We start from the raw sequence: 16,943 nt of genomic DNA on the forward strand, positions 1-16,943 counted from the left end.
AAACCACATAGGCCTACTTCCATATACTTACCAAAAATTCACTGTCTCCTTCGCCTGTCTTATAATCTAACTGCAGTGCTTCCAGTTCTGACGTAAGTAACGCCATACTATTAACATGTGCTTTAGAAGTTTCATGTAGTTTTACTTTATCCGAAAGATGTTTAATATCAGTCACTCCAATTTTTGTCCATGTAGACTCTCCTCCGAAGAGAAGACATGGAAAGCAGAAGAGTGAATTGGACTGTGGGCAACCACATAACCATGGGACTTTGTCATACCAAACTTTATGGAAGTATCGGTGGCTGCGTTTGCCCTGGCCTTTGTTGACCAGCTGTTTAATTTCAATATTTGCCTTATCAGGCCCAAGTTTTAGTATGCGCACTTTCTGCTCTTGCGGAAGTGAGCGAAAGGATATGCCCATTAAATTAGCCACACTATTCATTTTACTGTACTTCGCAAATGGAATAAACAAACAAAAAAAAAAAGCTGTTAATAACTATTACTTTCTGATTTAAAAAAAACAAATACTCGTATCAAAAGTTTTGAAACGTATCAAGCACAAGGAATACACGAAAGCAACGCGAAGGAAAAAAAAATATACAACGCAGACGAGACGGAACACTCCCGCTGTAGTAAAACTCAAGCAAGGCCACTCCGCCTCGTGGTGGCCGTCCGTTATGCTTGTCGCCCTGGCTTCCTCCTGTGCGAGGGTTCATAGGGAGCATGCGCGTGGCAACGACTGGCAGGGGCCTTTCTCGAAAGAACCCCGATTCCCGTATTATTACCCACTAGCTACACTAGTGTTGCCATCTTGACCACTAACACTTCAAATAAAAAAAAAAAAAAGAAACCAGTTCTCTCCCAATTATATGGGATCTTAGCTGGGACTAACCTATCTTTGAACAAGTTTTGCCCAACCAACACGAAATTTCATTTATATGAATGCAAATTTACTATTTTCCTTAGTCGTGTTTAACATCATTTTTTTTTTAACTATTAACAATGTAAAAACAACTTACTGGTTTGTAAATTAGTTACAGCTTGAAAATACTACTTTAATATACGTTAACTGAAAAAGCACATTGTCTCCCAAATATATACAAATACTTATACACCTCAAGAACACAATGTATGATAAAAGAGCTACAAATAATAATGTTTGTAACTAGCTATAAAACATTGTAAAATAACGGAGAAATAAGATTGACATTGGTAAACGCTCTGTGCAAAATCCAGCCACAATTATTACTGAGGAGGTTAAAATGGAAATCTATAAAAGCAGCTCGCCTTATGTTCGTGTTGTGTAATGCATAGTAACGTGAAGTTGCAGGGCACTTTCACAGAAGAACAAAGCTAAAAGGATACCGAAGGAAAAAAATTAAAAAACAGGCTTCAAACTTACAAATGAAAACGAAACTAAACGAGAAAATGTATGGACCACCATAAACTCTTATGCCTGAAATTGAATCTGGAACAACTTGCACCGAGATGATCATTCATTCTACCATAGTTCTCTCCCTCTGTACGAAAGAAATATTTCCCATTGTTTTTATTTAGAATGAACTAATTCCAAAGAACAGAATTTATTACAAGTATCGTTGCATCTTTTGTAGCAAGAGTGGCCAACGCGCCGAACACCATGGTCTGTATCGATTACTGCTTTTATTTTATGATTCGCTCTAAGGGGCAAAGATTTCTTAAATGAAACATATCCCTGAAACTCAAAAAGGCTGGCCACCTCTGTTATATATACACTATAGGACTGACTTTCCGGACTCCGGAAAGTAAAATCGAAAAAATTCCGATTTCGGAAAAAGCGGAATTTTTTAAATTCCGGATTTTTCCGAAATCCGGAAAGTGAAATTTCCGATTCCGGAAAATAAATTTTCCGGAACCCGGATAATTTTAGCCATTCCTAATACACTAATCTTTAGTATCAAATATTAAATCATACGAAAAGAAGAATTAGTTAAACGATGATGTGTGCCGAAATGTCTACAAGTAGGGCGATGTTAATAATAATAATAATAATAATAATAATAATAGTATTTTTTCTACTGTGTAAACGAAACTAACAACACTACATTTTATATATAAACAAACTATTATGCTTCAACATATTCAATTCAATTAATTTGACTCTCATGTATACATATGCTCTGTATTATCTTCCATTGTGTGGTGAGGAACTTACAACATTGAGATATGGTCTTGGAAAAAGTGAAGTGAAATTTTTAATGTCTCTTGTATTACGTTCTTGTAGACGAATGATTATATGAAAGAACTGGTGGAATGAGAATGTGAGAGAAAACGGATAAACGAAGTAAACTGATGGACATATGCAGCTCACTACATTCACTGGCTTGGGATCGAACCTAACACTTCGCACAGGAGGTGAGCGTTTTACTACTAAGTAATCTTAATTTGATCTTGGAATCTTGTACGAAAATAATATAAGCTAAAAACAACGCCTGCAAGAAATAATCATCATAGAAGTATTCCAAAATATACTCTCACGAGCTTTTACTAAAAATGGAACTCTCAAATAGAATTTAATACAAATTCATTTTTGTCTTTGCGCCATTTCTCACAAAAGAGTTGTCACCCTGCAGGCATACATAAAAACAGCTGATTAACGAGGAAAAACACTGACGAATCCCGCCCCTCATGTTGCGTGTTACTCTTTCTTTTTTTACGGTTTTACTCCCAACCCCAGAAGCCTCGTTTCACAACACCTAAAGCACTTTTTTCTTTCTTTTTTAAAAAAGGGACGCCATATTACAATGATACTCGGATATGCATATTCTTGACTTGACAACGATTTTTTTTAAGGATTCTATTCACAATCGTACATATTCTTATGGTAAGATACACCTAAAGAAATGTACGCATTATGGAGGTTTTAAAAAAAAGAGAGGAGACTCCATGAAACACCTTGCATTATTACAAGTTAACCTCCATGAGATGAGATCTTCACAAGTACTATATATACGCACTCCTATTTAGTATAGTTTAATATAGTTTACATTTGAAGACAGGATATTTCTCCATTGTCGTCAAATAAACAGGCAATTAGATTGTTTGCAAATCCGCCTTTAATATTCCGGTTTTGAATTTGATTCCCAGCTATAACCCTAATCCGAAGCTGCGCACATAATTTATCAAAGGGTAATGGAATATTTATTTATTTATTTATTCACAGTGTTCCAGCCACAGCCGGTAAGGAATCTAAAATTGGAAGTATTCACAATGAGAAGAGATTTTATAGGACATCGTATAATAAGGATAACATACTAGCATTTGTCTTGTGAAACTAAGCAAAATCTTATCAGGATATTCGGCGATGTGATTCGAACCCGGTACTTCCTGGTTAGAAGTACAACAATTCACTTACAATTGCCCGGTAAATAAATAAATTGTGATTTTCCTATCATTTTCCTGAGGAAGGTTTCTTGGCAGTATCACTTTCAGATATTACTCTTTTATCACTCAAGGTTGTTTTACTAATAGGACTTTGGCCTGCAGCATTCATCAAGAAATCTTGCTACACATCGGTCAACTTCCACATAAAATAACCACTTATTCTTAACGCTTCTCCCGCCTACAGCTTAACTTGGGATCCGAACCACATGAGCTCCTGCCGGGATTCGAACCAGGGTCTCCCGCGCCACAGGCTCGTACACTATCCATATAGGCACGAGGGTGTTCTACAATGAGTTATGAATAAAACTGATTCCTAAACTTTTTAACCCTCTTAATCTATAGGTAACTTTTTATTTTCACTTAGTATGCTTCAACAAGATCTGTTTTCTAGCTAGAGAAGGGGTTGAGCAAGCGTTATAGCAAGGGAAGGCAAGCGAATATTATCAGGCAGCTTAACTTAGGATTGATAACATATGCTCCCATAAGGAGTCAACCCATTACCCTATTATTTGATATTAAAATAGCCCTTCCTTCCCTCTGGTCTAGTAGCTACCGCGTGTGGCTTTGTTGCACATAGTCCCGGGTTTGATTTCCAGTGAAAGCACAAAAGTATATGTAATGTTGTAATTCACTTTTATCGATCGTCCGTTTCATTTAGCCTGAAAGACATAGTCGTGGGACATTTTTTTCATAATAAATTGTCCACTTTTTCTATTGCGAGGTTTCTCAATCTTGGACTCGCTAGAATATGAGGGTTGAAAAATGAAATCTTAAGTTTACGTCCTACGATCATATCAGCTACGCTAAATGAAACGATGATGAGAAAACAATTAAATGGTGAAATGAAGTAGGAGAAAACGGGAGAACCTCGGGGAAACATGCACACGATGTTTGTCCACCACAAAGCTCACTTGGCCCGAGCTGGGATCGAACCAAGGACCCAATGTACCACAGGTGAACGCTCTATCACCTTTTCCATTTTTAAAGTTTGTTCCAACCGGAATACTGTTCGCCATAGACAGTTCGTGTAATTTCTGCTTAATCCAAACACGACAGGGACGCGAACACAAAAAGGTCCAGAACAGTTAAAAAGCCGACCATGCTCTTCAGCGGGATACGAAGCCGAATGCCCGAGACCACTCGGCTATTGCCACTGGCTTACCACTGAGCCACCGAAGCCCGATATGAGGGTGCGAAGGGAGATGTAAATGATAAATGTAATTAAGGTCTAGTAGCAGAAAAATATTTTTTTTAAATATTTTGAACTTCTTTCGATATACATATTTTTATTTGTACACTTGTTTCCAAATACAAAAAAGCATATTGAGGAATTACGAGAATAGTTTTAAAAACAATTGGAATAAAAGAGGAATGAGACTCGCTAAAATCTGCAATTTAAATAAAAGAAAACTACAAACAGAACTTACAATTATAAGCAATGAACAGCAATAATCAAAAAACTTATAAACAGAAAACTAACTGTGAGGTTCGCAGGCAAGAAGGCGTGATAAAAGGGGGTCGTGATATAAAATAAATAGATTGAGGAAGCCCAAGGGCGCCGAGTTCTCTGTAAATTTGGAGGGGCCCATTCAGATGCAGAAGGTATATATGTTTTTAAGACAATTTGCATTCAAATTATGTCAAATATTGAATATTCATAAATAAAATAGGGGCCCACATGAGCTTTGGGGGGACCCGGGCCCCCCAGGACCAACGCCCTTGAGGAAGCTTAGTCTATTGCATCATTATATAGCAAGTCTTTCGTAGTCTTTTATCTTCCGTTTTAACGAAGTGCAAGAGAATTTACGTAATCAATTATAATGGCACGGCAGAATGCATACCTAAACGAAAACGTCCGGTATATAGGCCTAAAACGAGTAAAGAACTCATACAAATGCCTACACGGAAGCTAGATACTAACAGACATGCGGTAGTCTGAAAATAGTTTTACAAAATAAACAAATTTTGTATCCACTACCAACACTATTAAATAATCCTGAGTAAAAAGAATTTTTCGTCCTACTTTTGACGTTTAGGTAAAATGAAGGAAGGGACGGGGAAGAGGGGTAGGGTGAGAACGTGGCAACGGCGACTTGTCAAACAGAAAGCGGGAAGTGTTCTGACCAAGGATGTTATAAAATAGAGGATCTGCCCATACAACAAAATCGTGAAGCCATGCGTCACAGCTTCGCCCCAACTACTCTGCCCACTGCGCATCACTAAGATCGCAATGTTTCGAGCCAACAATCATGGCGGAAGCGAGAGTAGCCAATCAGACGTGCCGGTTTAGACAATGCTCGGTTGTTTTTTGGCTTCACTGAGTTCATATGATGAAGATACGTATGGGTAGATCCTCTATAACATCCTTGGTTCTGACCACCTAGTTGATCCTATCGCCACCACTGAAATTGGAGTTCAGACATCCCGTCATCTGCGTCTTGCTATAGTAGGATTGATTTTTTTTTTTTAATTATTGAACATTTTGGTACATCGACTTAATACTCTTCAAAATAGGCCCCTTGGGCATTCACATACTTTTGGAAGTGAGCCTTCCAGGTCGCGAACGAAATTCTGGAAATCGTCCTCCGGGATGCCGTTCAGCGCCCTCGTCGTCGCCGCTTGGACCGCTTCCACCGAGTCGAAACGATGCCCCTTGATACGGGGTAACAGGAAGAAGTCCAGCGGTGACACATCAGGGCTGTAGGGGGGTGAGGCAATGTGAAAACGCCGAATTTGGTCAGGAGATCCCTTACAATCCACGCGCCGTGGCACGGCGCGTTGTCATGGTGGAGCTTCTATTTCCCCACCAGGTCTGGTCGCACGCGTGTGATCCGATTTTGCAGCCGTGTGAGCACTTCCACGTAAAATCTTGCATTTACACTCTGTCCAGGAGGTACAAACTCCTTATGGACAATGCCACGATGGTCAAAAAATGCAATCAACATCGATTTCACTTTCGATTTCGACATTCTGGCTTTCTTTTCACGGGGTGATTGTGCAGCTCATGGTATCCTCCTTGTAGGCCTGCGTAAACATGTCTTGGTTTCGGTCGCTGATTTTCCCAATTTGACGCAAAAGTTGATGGCGTACCGCTGCTCCAAATTTCGCTCCATCACAACTGACGACGAGGCATCACAACAGGAGGTCACTAACACAGTGGTCCACACTCAACTAACGCACACAGGCGACTGCCGCCAATCGACACCTGTTCCCAAGGCTCCCCTCCATAACATCCGGCCTTGCAGCCCCCCCTACATTGCTCCGCGCGCGCGGGAAAAAATCAGTTCTACTACTTCTAAATACGACCCTGTAAATATCACTCCAGGCCTGAACATCTATGTTGAAAATTTGATCAAGAACGGTCGGGTGTTTCAAAAGTAGTTTATTATATATATATCCCCTCCCTTCCTCCTCCCCTAGGATCTTCCATCAAAGCGAAACAAACTAAAAAACTTTCCAGGACCGAACCTCATACATGTTAAAAATTTGATTGAGATAGATTCAAGAGTTAAGGAGGCTAAAGTTATATTAATAAACAATTATTCAATGTATAAGCATCAAACTTGCGGTCACACATGCACTGTTTTTGTCAATGTCAAGAAAATGTTATTTCGGTATTAGTTTTAGGAGCACACATTGAAAATTTCCAATAGATGCTTGAGAGACTGAGACAAAGCCATACCCATGTAGTTGACACCTATGGTGTACGGTATTACCGATGTTCAGTACTATACTTCTCTTTAGTTTTGGAAGACCACCACCACTAATATGCTTTGAAATGAAATGAAGTATCTAGTTTAACGTATCACGCCTGTGCACGAAGGCTAAAGGAGACAGTTATGATGAGAAATAGTGATGAGCGCAGGAGTCTTGGTCTTGCAGTTTTTGCAAGAGTCTTGCATGCAAGACCAAGACCAGGAATACAGATGCAAGACCAAGAGCAAGGCCAAGACTCTTGCGCAAGAGTCCTGCACAAGTACTGGTACTACTTGAATTTTTTTATAGAATGTAAAAAAAGGAGAAAAATCATTAAATCTTTTACTTGAAGTTTTTGGTTTCAGTAAAAATGCCACTGGAGTGAACGTGTTCTCAGTAGTTTTATGCAATCCGTGTGAGTCGATCTGCCCCTGTAGCATATAGTTACAGTATATCGTTTCCTGAATTGGTTGTTCGCGTTTTCTGCAGATATTGCTCGTTTTCAAGCCATACATATGTCATCTTGTGCAATGTAAGTTATTTTGGTGGACAAACAACGTGTGCGTGGGTTTTCTCATTTTTTTTCAGTTTCCTCAGTAATTTTTTATCATCACCGTCTCCCTTAGCCTTCGTGCATAACTGTGGGACGTTAGTTTTTGGGATCGCTAAATTGAACAGTGATACTTCCGATCCTGTTTAAATGCAAATTCAGCACCGCAACTTGGGAAGGGGAAAGGATATATATAATTATTGAAAATGACCATTATTATCAATGTCAAATTCATGGTTTTCGGGGTCATTGAGACGAACAGCGAAGCTTATGATGCTGTGCCTTGCAACATGGGGGAAGAGATATATAAATTTATTGAAGATGACCGATATTAGTGCCGAATCCATGGTTTTCGGTGTCTCTAAGATAAACAGTGACGTTTCTGATGCCGTTTAAACCCACATTCATCTTTAGTAATAATAAAAAGTGACTGATTAACGAAAGATATATATATATATATTTTAAATTTAACTCAAGGAAGTGGATAATTGATGTAGTAATCCATATTCACAAGTGAGACTGATTTTGTACAGTTATTTTAAATAACTTGTAGTTTGATATCGTTATTTTGTATTTCTAATATAGGTCAAAAGTATTTATACGAATTGAGTTTATAGAAAAGACAGACAGTTGAGTCGTTTTTAGTTTTCACTCAAATTATTCTAAAATATTAAGTTTCGATTATAGTAATTTTAATTTTTTCTCTCTTTCTTGGTCGATTTGCTAAACATATCATCACAATCATCATTAAAGTCATTCTGCCATTTTTGACAAGTTGCTTGCTGCAACTGAGAAACTTCGATGTACGGTGGTCTTCACCTAGTTTCTTTGTCTTAATATAGCAATTTTCTGTTTTATTACCTTCCTTCAACTACAATCTCCTTTGCTTCCTCTCGTTCTTTCCTTTCACCATACCCTCTAGCACGTCCTACACAGCCAATATCCCAACCAGTTCCTCTTTCTCCTCTTATCAATATCTAAAATTCTTCTCTCTCTCTTTTTTTTTTTTTTTTCCTACTGCTAACATTTCTAACACCTTCTCATTCGTTTTCCGTTCAACACAGCTAATTCTATCCCTTTTTTCTCCATGCCCAGGTTTCGAAAATTGCATTTTTTTTTCATCGCTTTTGCGTAATGTCAATGTTTCTGCCCCATTGGAATCAGTAAAACAAAATCTCACTATTTAATTATAAGTGTGTTTAATACAAAGATTAGCTAATCGTGGTTGAAAAGAAAAAAATGACGCATTTAGAGTGTAAAAATAATTTTGCAGTTCATGGTATTTCAATAATCTGTACCGTTTTGATTTTCTTTCATTCGTCTCAGGGGTAGCCTCCCCAGTTTGGGAACCAGTGGAGTGTTGGATCTGTTAAAAAATATAAAAAGATTACGAAACGTAGTGAATTATGTTATAAGTAGCGAAGCGTGGGTACCCCATAAAAAAATAAAGGTAATCACTTATGTTGTACACTATTATTATACTTACACGAAGATAAACTATGTTACATTTAGAAACATACATTGTATTTCTGTTACTATTGGAGCATTGTAGAATTTATTATCTCTTATATCTAGAGTAAAGTTTACCTATGAAAAGCATAAGATTTCTTAAATGCAAGACTCTTGCAAGCAAGACCAAGACCGAAGGTTCTAGTGCAAGACCAAGACCAAGACCACCCCGGTCTTGGTCTTACATTTGCTCATCACTAGTACTGTTGCTATAATCTACAGGGGCAGATCGACTCACACGGATTGCATGAACTACTGGGAATGCATTCACTCCAGCAGCATTTTTACTGAAGCCAAGAAATTTATCTCCTTAAAATTATATATTAAAAAAATCAAGTAGTGCCGGTACTTGTGCAAGACTCTTGGTATTGGTCTTGCATCGGGATTCCTGGTCTTGCATGCAAGACTCTTCCAAAAACTGCAAGACCAAGACTCTTGCGCTCCCAAAATTTGGTCATGGGTATCTTGGTCCAGTCCCCACATCAAGACAAAGAGGTTTTTTTTTTTTTTTTTTAACTTCGAACCAGAGGGTCTCAGGGAAGGGGGCGTTTACCAGGACCGGCCTGGGGAACAGAGAAGTTGACCGAGTGTTACCAAATTTTGGTCATGCATACCTTGGTTCAGGCCTCAGACCAAGACGAAGCGTTTTCTTCAAAATTCGGACCAGGGGGGCTAAGGGGGCGTTTACCGGGGCATGTAAAAGTAGTAGAAAATGACCATATTAATGTCGAATTTATAGATTTTGCAGTCGCTGAGCTCAATGGTGAAACTCCGATCGCATTAATTTCCAAATTCACCCTATTCGGCTGCGGGCCGGGAGTCACCGGGCGAAGGGATTGGGAGATACTGAGACATGTAAGAGTAATCCAAAATGACCGATATTAGTGTCAAATCCATAGTTTTCGCGGTCGCTGAGATAAATGGTGACACTTCCATTAGCGATGATTCGCAAATTCAGCTACCAAGGCATGCGGGCTGGTGGTCAGCGGGAAGGGGGGATATCAAGACATGTAAAAACAGCCCAAAAATGACCGATATTAGTGTCAAATCTATAGTTTCCGCGGCAGCTGAAATGAATGGTGGTATTCCCACAGGCGCTGACTTCCAAATACAGCCCCCATGCGAAGAATGGGTATATTCAGCTAATATATATATAAAAGAAACTATGATGTTTAAAATACTAATGCACAGATAAAATATAAGGTAGGCCTATTTAGAACAATATTTGCATCCTAAACAAATTATTTTTTAACGAATTTAAAATAAAGCATAATTTACAAAAAGATAAAGCATACACATCAAATGAAATGAGATGAAATGATAAAGCTTTACGTCCCACGTTTATGCCGGCTAAGCTAAAGGAGGCAATGACGATGAGAAATGAATGGAATGGTGGAATGAAGAAAGTGGGAGGAAACGGGAGAGCTTGAGAAAATCTACGCACACGGTGTTTGTTTACTACAAAGCTCACTTGGCGCGAGCTGGGACCGAACCACAGATCCAATGCATTAGAGGGGAACGCTCTACCACTAAGCCACTGCGGCCCCGCATGTAGCATTCAGAATTTAAAATGTTCTAACACATCCTTAATTTGAATACACCAAACGCGACATAATGTAGAGGGTACGGTGGCTCATTAGTAGAGTGATCACTTTGGATGCTAGAGTTTCTGGATCGATTCCCGATCATGTGAAATTGTAAGTTTAAACCCCACGATTATGCACCAAAGCTAAGGAAGACGACGATGATGAGTGAAATGGTGGAATGAAGGAAGTTGAGTGGGAAAATCCCAAGAAAACCCATATGTTCACTACAAAAGGCCATTTGGCAAGAGCCGGGATCGAATCATATGTGAGCGTTTTTAGTAGTAATTGCGGCCAATGTGGATTTCTGGTGAATAGATTGTCTGTGGGTTAACCTGTTTCCTCCCACATTGTCACGCCACCAATGCTTTGATATTCATCCACCCTCTTTTAGCCTAAAGGAGATAGGTGGTACGTAAAACTATTTTTTTTTCAGTTTTTTATAGATTATACTTTTAAATTCACTATTTTGCATACTGTATGCCTCCAAGTGTTTTCAAACTAATGCATTACCTAGAACTGCCAACATTTAACTTTACAAAAACCCTATTATACTATTATTCTATTCTATACTATTATTCTACGAAAACCCTATTATTCTTTTGACATTTTTCTCTATTTCGTGAGGTTTGATATTAGACACTTCCCTTATCAAATTGCATGTAATTTTAGAAACAACGTTCAAAATGTTCTTCCTCTGAATTTCTGAAATCATTCACCTATTAGAACATTAACTTAAAGTTATTTTATTTTCCTGTATGTAACAAAATTTTAAACACGATTCACCTACAAATTTCAAAATTGAAAAAAATAACAGAATTCAGTTTTGAACTTGATCGTGCGTATTTTGTCCATACGTTAATACTTACCATTTCTTCCGTAGTAATCTTCAATGTTATTTGTTGTTTGCGGTCTGAAAGACTATACTTTCTGTGCTTTCCATCCTTATTTTCCTGATCAATCTGTGAATCTGTTAATTTCCCGGATCGTGTTTTCGATATCAACTTCGTATCCTTTTGACAAACAGATAAATGAGCAGCTAGATTGGTTGTATTTCCTGAATAACATATACGATTCATACAAAATTTACACCAAACTTTGGTTTTGTCCAGAACGACACCTTCATCGTCTGCTTCAAATCCAAAATATTTCCACACTTCACTACGACAAGATTTTGGTGTCACTAAATTGCGCGCCATTCTTCATGCCGCGACAAATGCGAATTCTGAAATCCAATTTCAACTGAAGCCCGCTCAATTTCTGCCTATCACACGCTTTGTAGCCGTACTACCGCTTTTTGAGTTACAACACGTGTTCATCACTTTCGAACTTAAAGCTCCATTGAACACACTTGATTCTGATTCTTGTCTAGGTAGAATGAAATCTGAATCAATACCGCAGATATAAATGTGTGACTTTGCTTGCACAAACAATAATACTAGTTTTCTCTTTCGTTTTAATAACCGCGAAGTGAATTAGATTAACGCGTAAAACTTTCACATACAGCTCTTTCTACACGCACAGTTTAAGAAAATCAATATATCGACGGTCGTTTTATTTCGATATCGGACAGCGATATCGATGTACCCAACATGGGTTCCAGAATAAAACTACAAGCAATAAGGAATCATGAATTCATTGTACGTAGAACTTCATGCCAATAAATTAGTTTTATATTACATCATGAGCATTTTTAAATTCTTCCTCTATTTTTAACGATTAACGGCAAACATTAAAAATATATTTTGCATATAAACAGTTTTGACAAATTTTTATCTATTACTACTACTGTTCCTACCCTGTATTAGTTTTCCGTAACTATGTTTTAATTTGGTTGATGGCTTGAACAACTGACCTGAAATTTCGCCCTAACCTGCACGTAATGACCTCCACACCAATTCACAAAATTCTACTATTAAAAAAAAAAAAAAAAAGTTGGATACTACTGGATATAATGTGATTTCAAGATACAAGTTTACAGTTCAAGTCTGATTATAACGTCGATGATCGAAAAAAAAAAATAATCTGGCGGTTACGTAGAGAAGTGTTTAATGCAAGACGAATAGAACACTGAATATTACGAACGAGGCTTACTTTATTTTTCTACATTATAACCAAAGTTTAAAGACCCGTTTTGAAACACATTTTTTTTTTTTTCATACGGAAAAACTCATTTATAGCAATCTTCACTTCGTCATTGATTCCAAAGTGCCTTGTATTAAGCCCTCTTCACAGCCGTAAAGAGATGGAAGGCGCTAGGTCAGGACTGTAAGACTGCATTTATGCACCCCAATACCGTTCTCCGATTCAAGAACGAATCGCGTGAATCTATCTCGGAGTAAGGCATAATCCGTGTGAAGAGCAATGGGAGTATATGGGGCTATTTATCAGTGGTGATTTCTCTATGTTACTGGGTTTTCGTCGGTAAACATACAACTAAAGCATAATTTTATTTGGAAATTCCTCAAAATTCCTTCTAGCTAATAAAAAAAAAAAATTCGAGTATGTCGCTACAGTACACCGCGAGCAATCATCATATATCGCGGAATAGCGTTGAGGACAGGCAACATGTACCAAATAGCAGGCAAGTCGACCATTATATGCCTGCGAGTAGCTCCAAGCTTTCTACTCATTCATGCAGAGGGAAAGCGGTTTTTGGTGCTCGATTGGAAAATATTTTTGGCTCCATTTCCTAACTGTTTGCGTCAACGCAACGCAAATTCTGTGCTTTGGTTTGCAGTAACAGGCATAGTATTTATAATTGATTTGTGCGCGCTGTGTGTTGCGTTACGATTTGTAATTCTTGCGAAAGCTTGTGAAGAACGACTCCTTTGAAACTATAACCAGAGGACGTATAATCTATTGCTATTTTCAACACAAAATTAAGTGTATTTCGTATATTTTATATTCAATAGTTAAATTTCTTCAGTGCAGTAGAGCGTCGATTATCCGAACGTCGGTCAACCGAACGACCGCTTAACCGAACTGTGTACTCGCTCGCACCTGTTACTCTCCCACCCTACCGTCCATCATACCCCTCACTCCCAAACCAAGTTTTCCACAGTAGTCGCCGCACTGAGCCACCGCTGGCGGAACATTGCTTCTAATGGGGCCTTCATAAGGCGCTGCTGACCGGCCAAGCCGCCAGTCGCTGTGTTTCAACAATCAGCACACTTCTGTCGGTTTGGCACTGGCTGTAAAAGTACAGTCCAGTACAGAGCAGTACAGTTCGATTATCCGAACAAACCAGTTTTCCGAACACCCATGTCCCCCAATTACTTCGGATAATCGACGCTCTACTGTACCTGTTTTCATAAAAGTGCAAAAGAAATAATATTAAAATTGAACATTTTTTGGATACCCTACAAAATAGAACAGATGAAGATATTAACATGGTTTGGCGTTACCGCGTCGAATGTGGCTTTGCATTCTCGTCTAGAAGGAGAACCCCACATGTTAGAATGCCACTTTCTGTAATAGGATACTTAGTTTTGTTGGTGTCTGACAATTACGCTGAGTATTGATGTTCCAACATCTACACTTGCTCGCCACAGAATGGGTCACTCTTTCGAAATTTCTGTTAGTACCATGATAAGTATTTTTCTTCAATAATTTTGGCAAAACACCATCTACCATCTTGCCTCACCAACCCGGCTATCCTGATTTGGCTTCAGCAGACTTTCAAGGACTTCGAATTCAAAGGACAGCTGTTTATGAGAACTCAATATGATACATAGGATACCTGTGAATTACAGCCAATCTCCTAAAACTGAAAATAGTTACGAGCCACACATTACACAGCATGAATTGTGATACTTGATTCAGACACTTGACTGACTTCACAAGAAAGGATCAGAATGGTTGCCGTGCAAATCCATTGCAGACATAGCGCATCTGAGAGAGCATAATAAGCTATGGAAGATCACCAAATTTAAGATGCTACGGACGATAGGGAGAGGGGCTAGGGGGTTCTGGAACTTGAAAAGTCAAAAATAGTGTATAATGGGCAGTACGCAACATGAAATTGAATATCTTGAAAATGGGTATACCAATTGCAAAGAAACATTAGGAACTTAAAATATTTGGTCTAGGAATTAATTCGTGCGGGTGGACAAGAGATGGCGCAACGAACGGAGCGTCCCACAGTTCCGTGTATCCACACATGTGTTGCAAACCCCTGTCATCACGTATCGTTCGTAGTATAGGGCAGTGGATTAAAGCGTCAACAACACCAGTTTGTAGTTAAGTGAACATGGCGCAATTTGTGCCTGATAAAGTGTTTTTGCGGGGTGTCCTGCTGCATTACTTTAACATGCAGAAAAGTGCGACTGAAAGTCATCGTATTTTGGTGGAAGTGTATGGTGACCATGCTCTAGCTGAGCGAACGTGTCAGAAGTGGTTTGCACGGTTTAGAAGTGGTGATTTCGGCTTGGCAGACCAAGAGCGAGCTGGACAGCCAAAAAAATTTCAAGACGAAGAATTGACAGCATTGCTCGAGCAGGATTCGTGTCAAACGCACGAACAACTTGCAGCAGCATTAGGCGTTGATCAAACAACAGTCTCCAAACGCTTGAAAGCCATGGGAATGATTCAAAAGATGTCACATTGGGTTCCACATGAATTGAAAGACAGAGACGTTGAAAGACGAAAAACCATTTGCGAATTGGTGCTTCAACGACAGAGCAGAAAGGGGTTTCTGCATCGAATTATTACGGGTGATGAGAAGTGGATCCATTACGAGAACCCTAAACGAAAAAAGGCCTGGGTGAAACCAGGTGAACCAGGTCCATCACAACCAGAACGAGATATTCACTGTGCAAAGGTTATGCTGTGCATATGGTGGGATATGAAAGGTGTGGTGTACTATGAGCTGCTGCAACCGGGTGAAACTATGAATGGAGAACGTTATCGACGACAATTAATGCGTTTGAAGCAAGCTCTGGCCAGAACACGACCAGAATGGGAGAACAGACATGATAAACTTATTGTTCAACATGATAACGCTCGCCCACATGTCGCAAAACCGGTCAAAACCTATTTAGAAAATGTCGGATGGGAAGTTTTACCCCACCCGCCGTATTCACCAGACGTTGCTCCTTCGGACTACTACTTGTTCGATTGCATGAACAACGATTTGATTGGACAGCGGTTTACTTCTTCAGAAGATATCGAAACATGGGTCTCTGACTGGATCGTTTCCAAGGATGAGGACTTCTTTCGCCACGGAATCCGTACATTGCCTGACAGATGGGCAAAAGTGGTGGCTAGCGATGGACAATATTTTTCTTAAGGTATTTATGTATTTTGTGTTTGTACTACAGCTTCAATGTGTGCGTACCAACCGCACGAATTAATTCCTAGACCAAATAATAACAAAAAGTAGTAACGAAATGCATAAACGTTGTTGCCATCTGTGGAATAATGTTGCCAACTTACAATAAAATTTATTTTCCTGAAATGGCACTACACATGAAGTAAAACAAAATTCAAAAGTACTAGTAACAAAAAAAAAAAAAGCAAGTCTGGCGGCGCAGTGCCGCGAACTATGCACACTATATCAAATTCAATGGGAAGAACCGACATTGTCCCGGTTAAATCTTGTATATGTACGACAGTTTGCAACACTGCGGTCTGTACTTTATATACTGTATGTTGTGTCAGCATTATTAGAGAGTACGAAATATGCAATAAACCCGACGCAGTGTCATTTGAAATACTTCAACTTGTTGGCAACATTGTCAACCAGTGGTCAGATTGCAGTTTGGCTTCATCTACGTGACAAGTTCCTCGAAAACTAAAACCACGAATAATGTTGCCAACTGTGAAGCAGTGTTACCAAAGGATAACAATAAATTTACTGTAAACAGAACTATACAGGGTGTACCGGAAATAAACAGACTATCTCAATACAGGAAAAACGTTTAATCTGCGACTTTGGTCGGAATCGCTTAAAGGTAATGAGATTAACGACCAACATTTATAACGACCTGTAATAACTTTTAATTGGCCTACCTCCGCAATTACGCGTTTCCGACCAAATTTTTTTTTCTTGCATTGGCGTTTGTCGGTTTATCCCTGGAATACTCTGTATATCACTTAATTTACACTGTAAAGTACTCATAAGAAAGAACAAATGAGGCGGTGTATAGCTGCATACTTTCGGACACACGTGCTGAAACAGC

At 39.0% G+C, this 16,943-nt stretch overlaps 1 protein-coding gene across 2 annotated transcripts in view; it reads right to left on the reverse strand.

Moving 5' to 3' along the window:
* The window catches only part of LOC145689176 (uncharacterized), a 96,653-nt gene that overhangs the window by 38,741 nt on the left and 40,969 nt on the right, over positions 1-16,943 (reverse strand). Inside the window, exon 1 of one of the 2 annotated variants that reach the window (XM_081763310.1) lies at positions 32-686. The exons of the other annotated variant lie outside the window; for it this stretch is intronic. Within the exon in view, the coding sequence (XP_081619436.1) occupies positions 32-442 (411 nt within the window). The 5' untranslated portion in view covers positions 443-686. Of the gene's footprint in view, positions 1-31; positions 687-16,943 lie in introns of those variants that run through there. 2 annotated transcript variants of the gene reach the window in all.

The sequence above is a fragment of the Thermobia domestica genome, chromosome 1 (genome assembly GCF_964235325.1).
Source record: "Thermobia domestica chromosome 1, izTheDome1.hap1.1, whole genome shotgun sequence".
Taxonomy (NCBI): Eukaryota; Metazoa; Arthropoda; class Insecta; order Zygentoma; family Lepismatidae; genus Thermobia; species Thermobia domestica.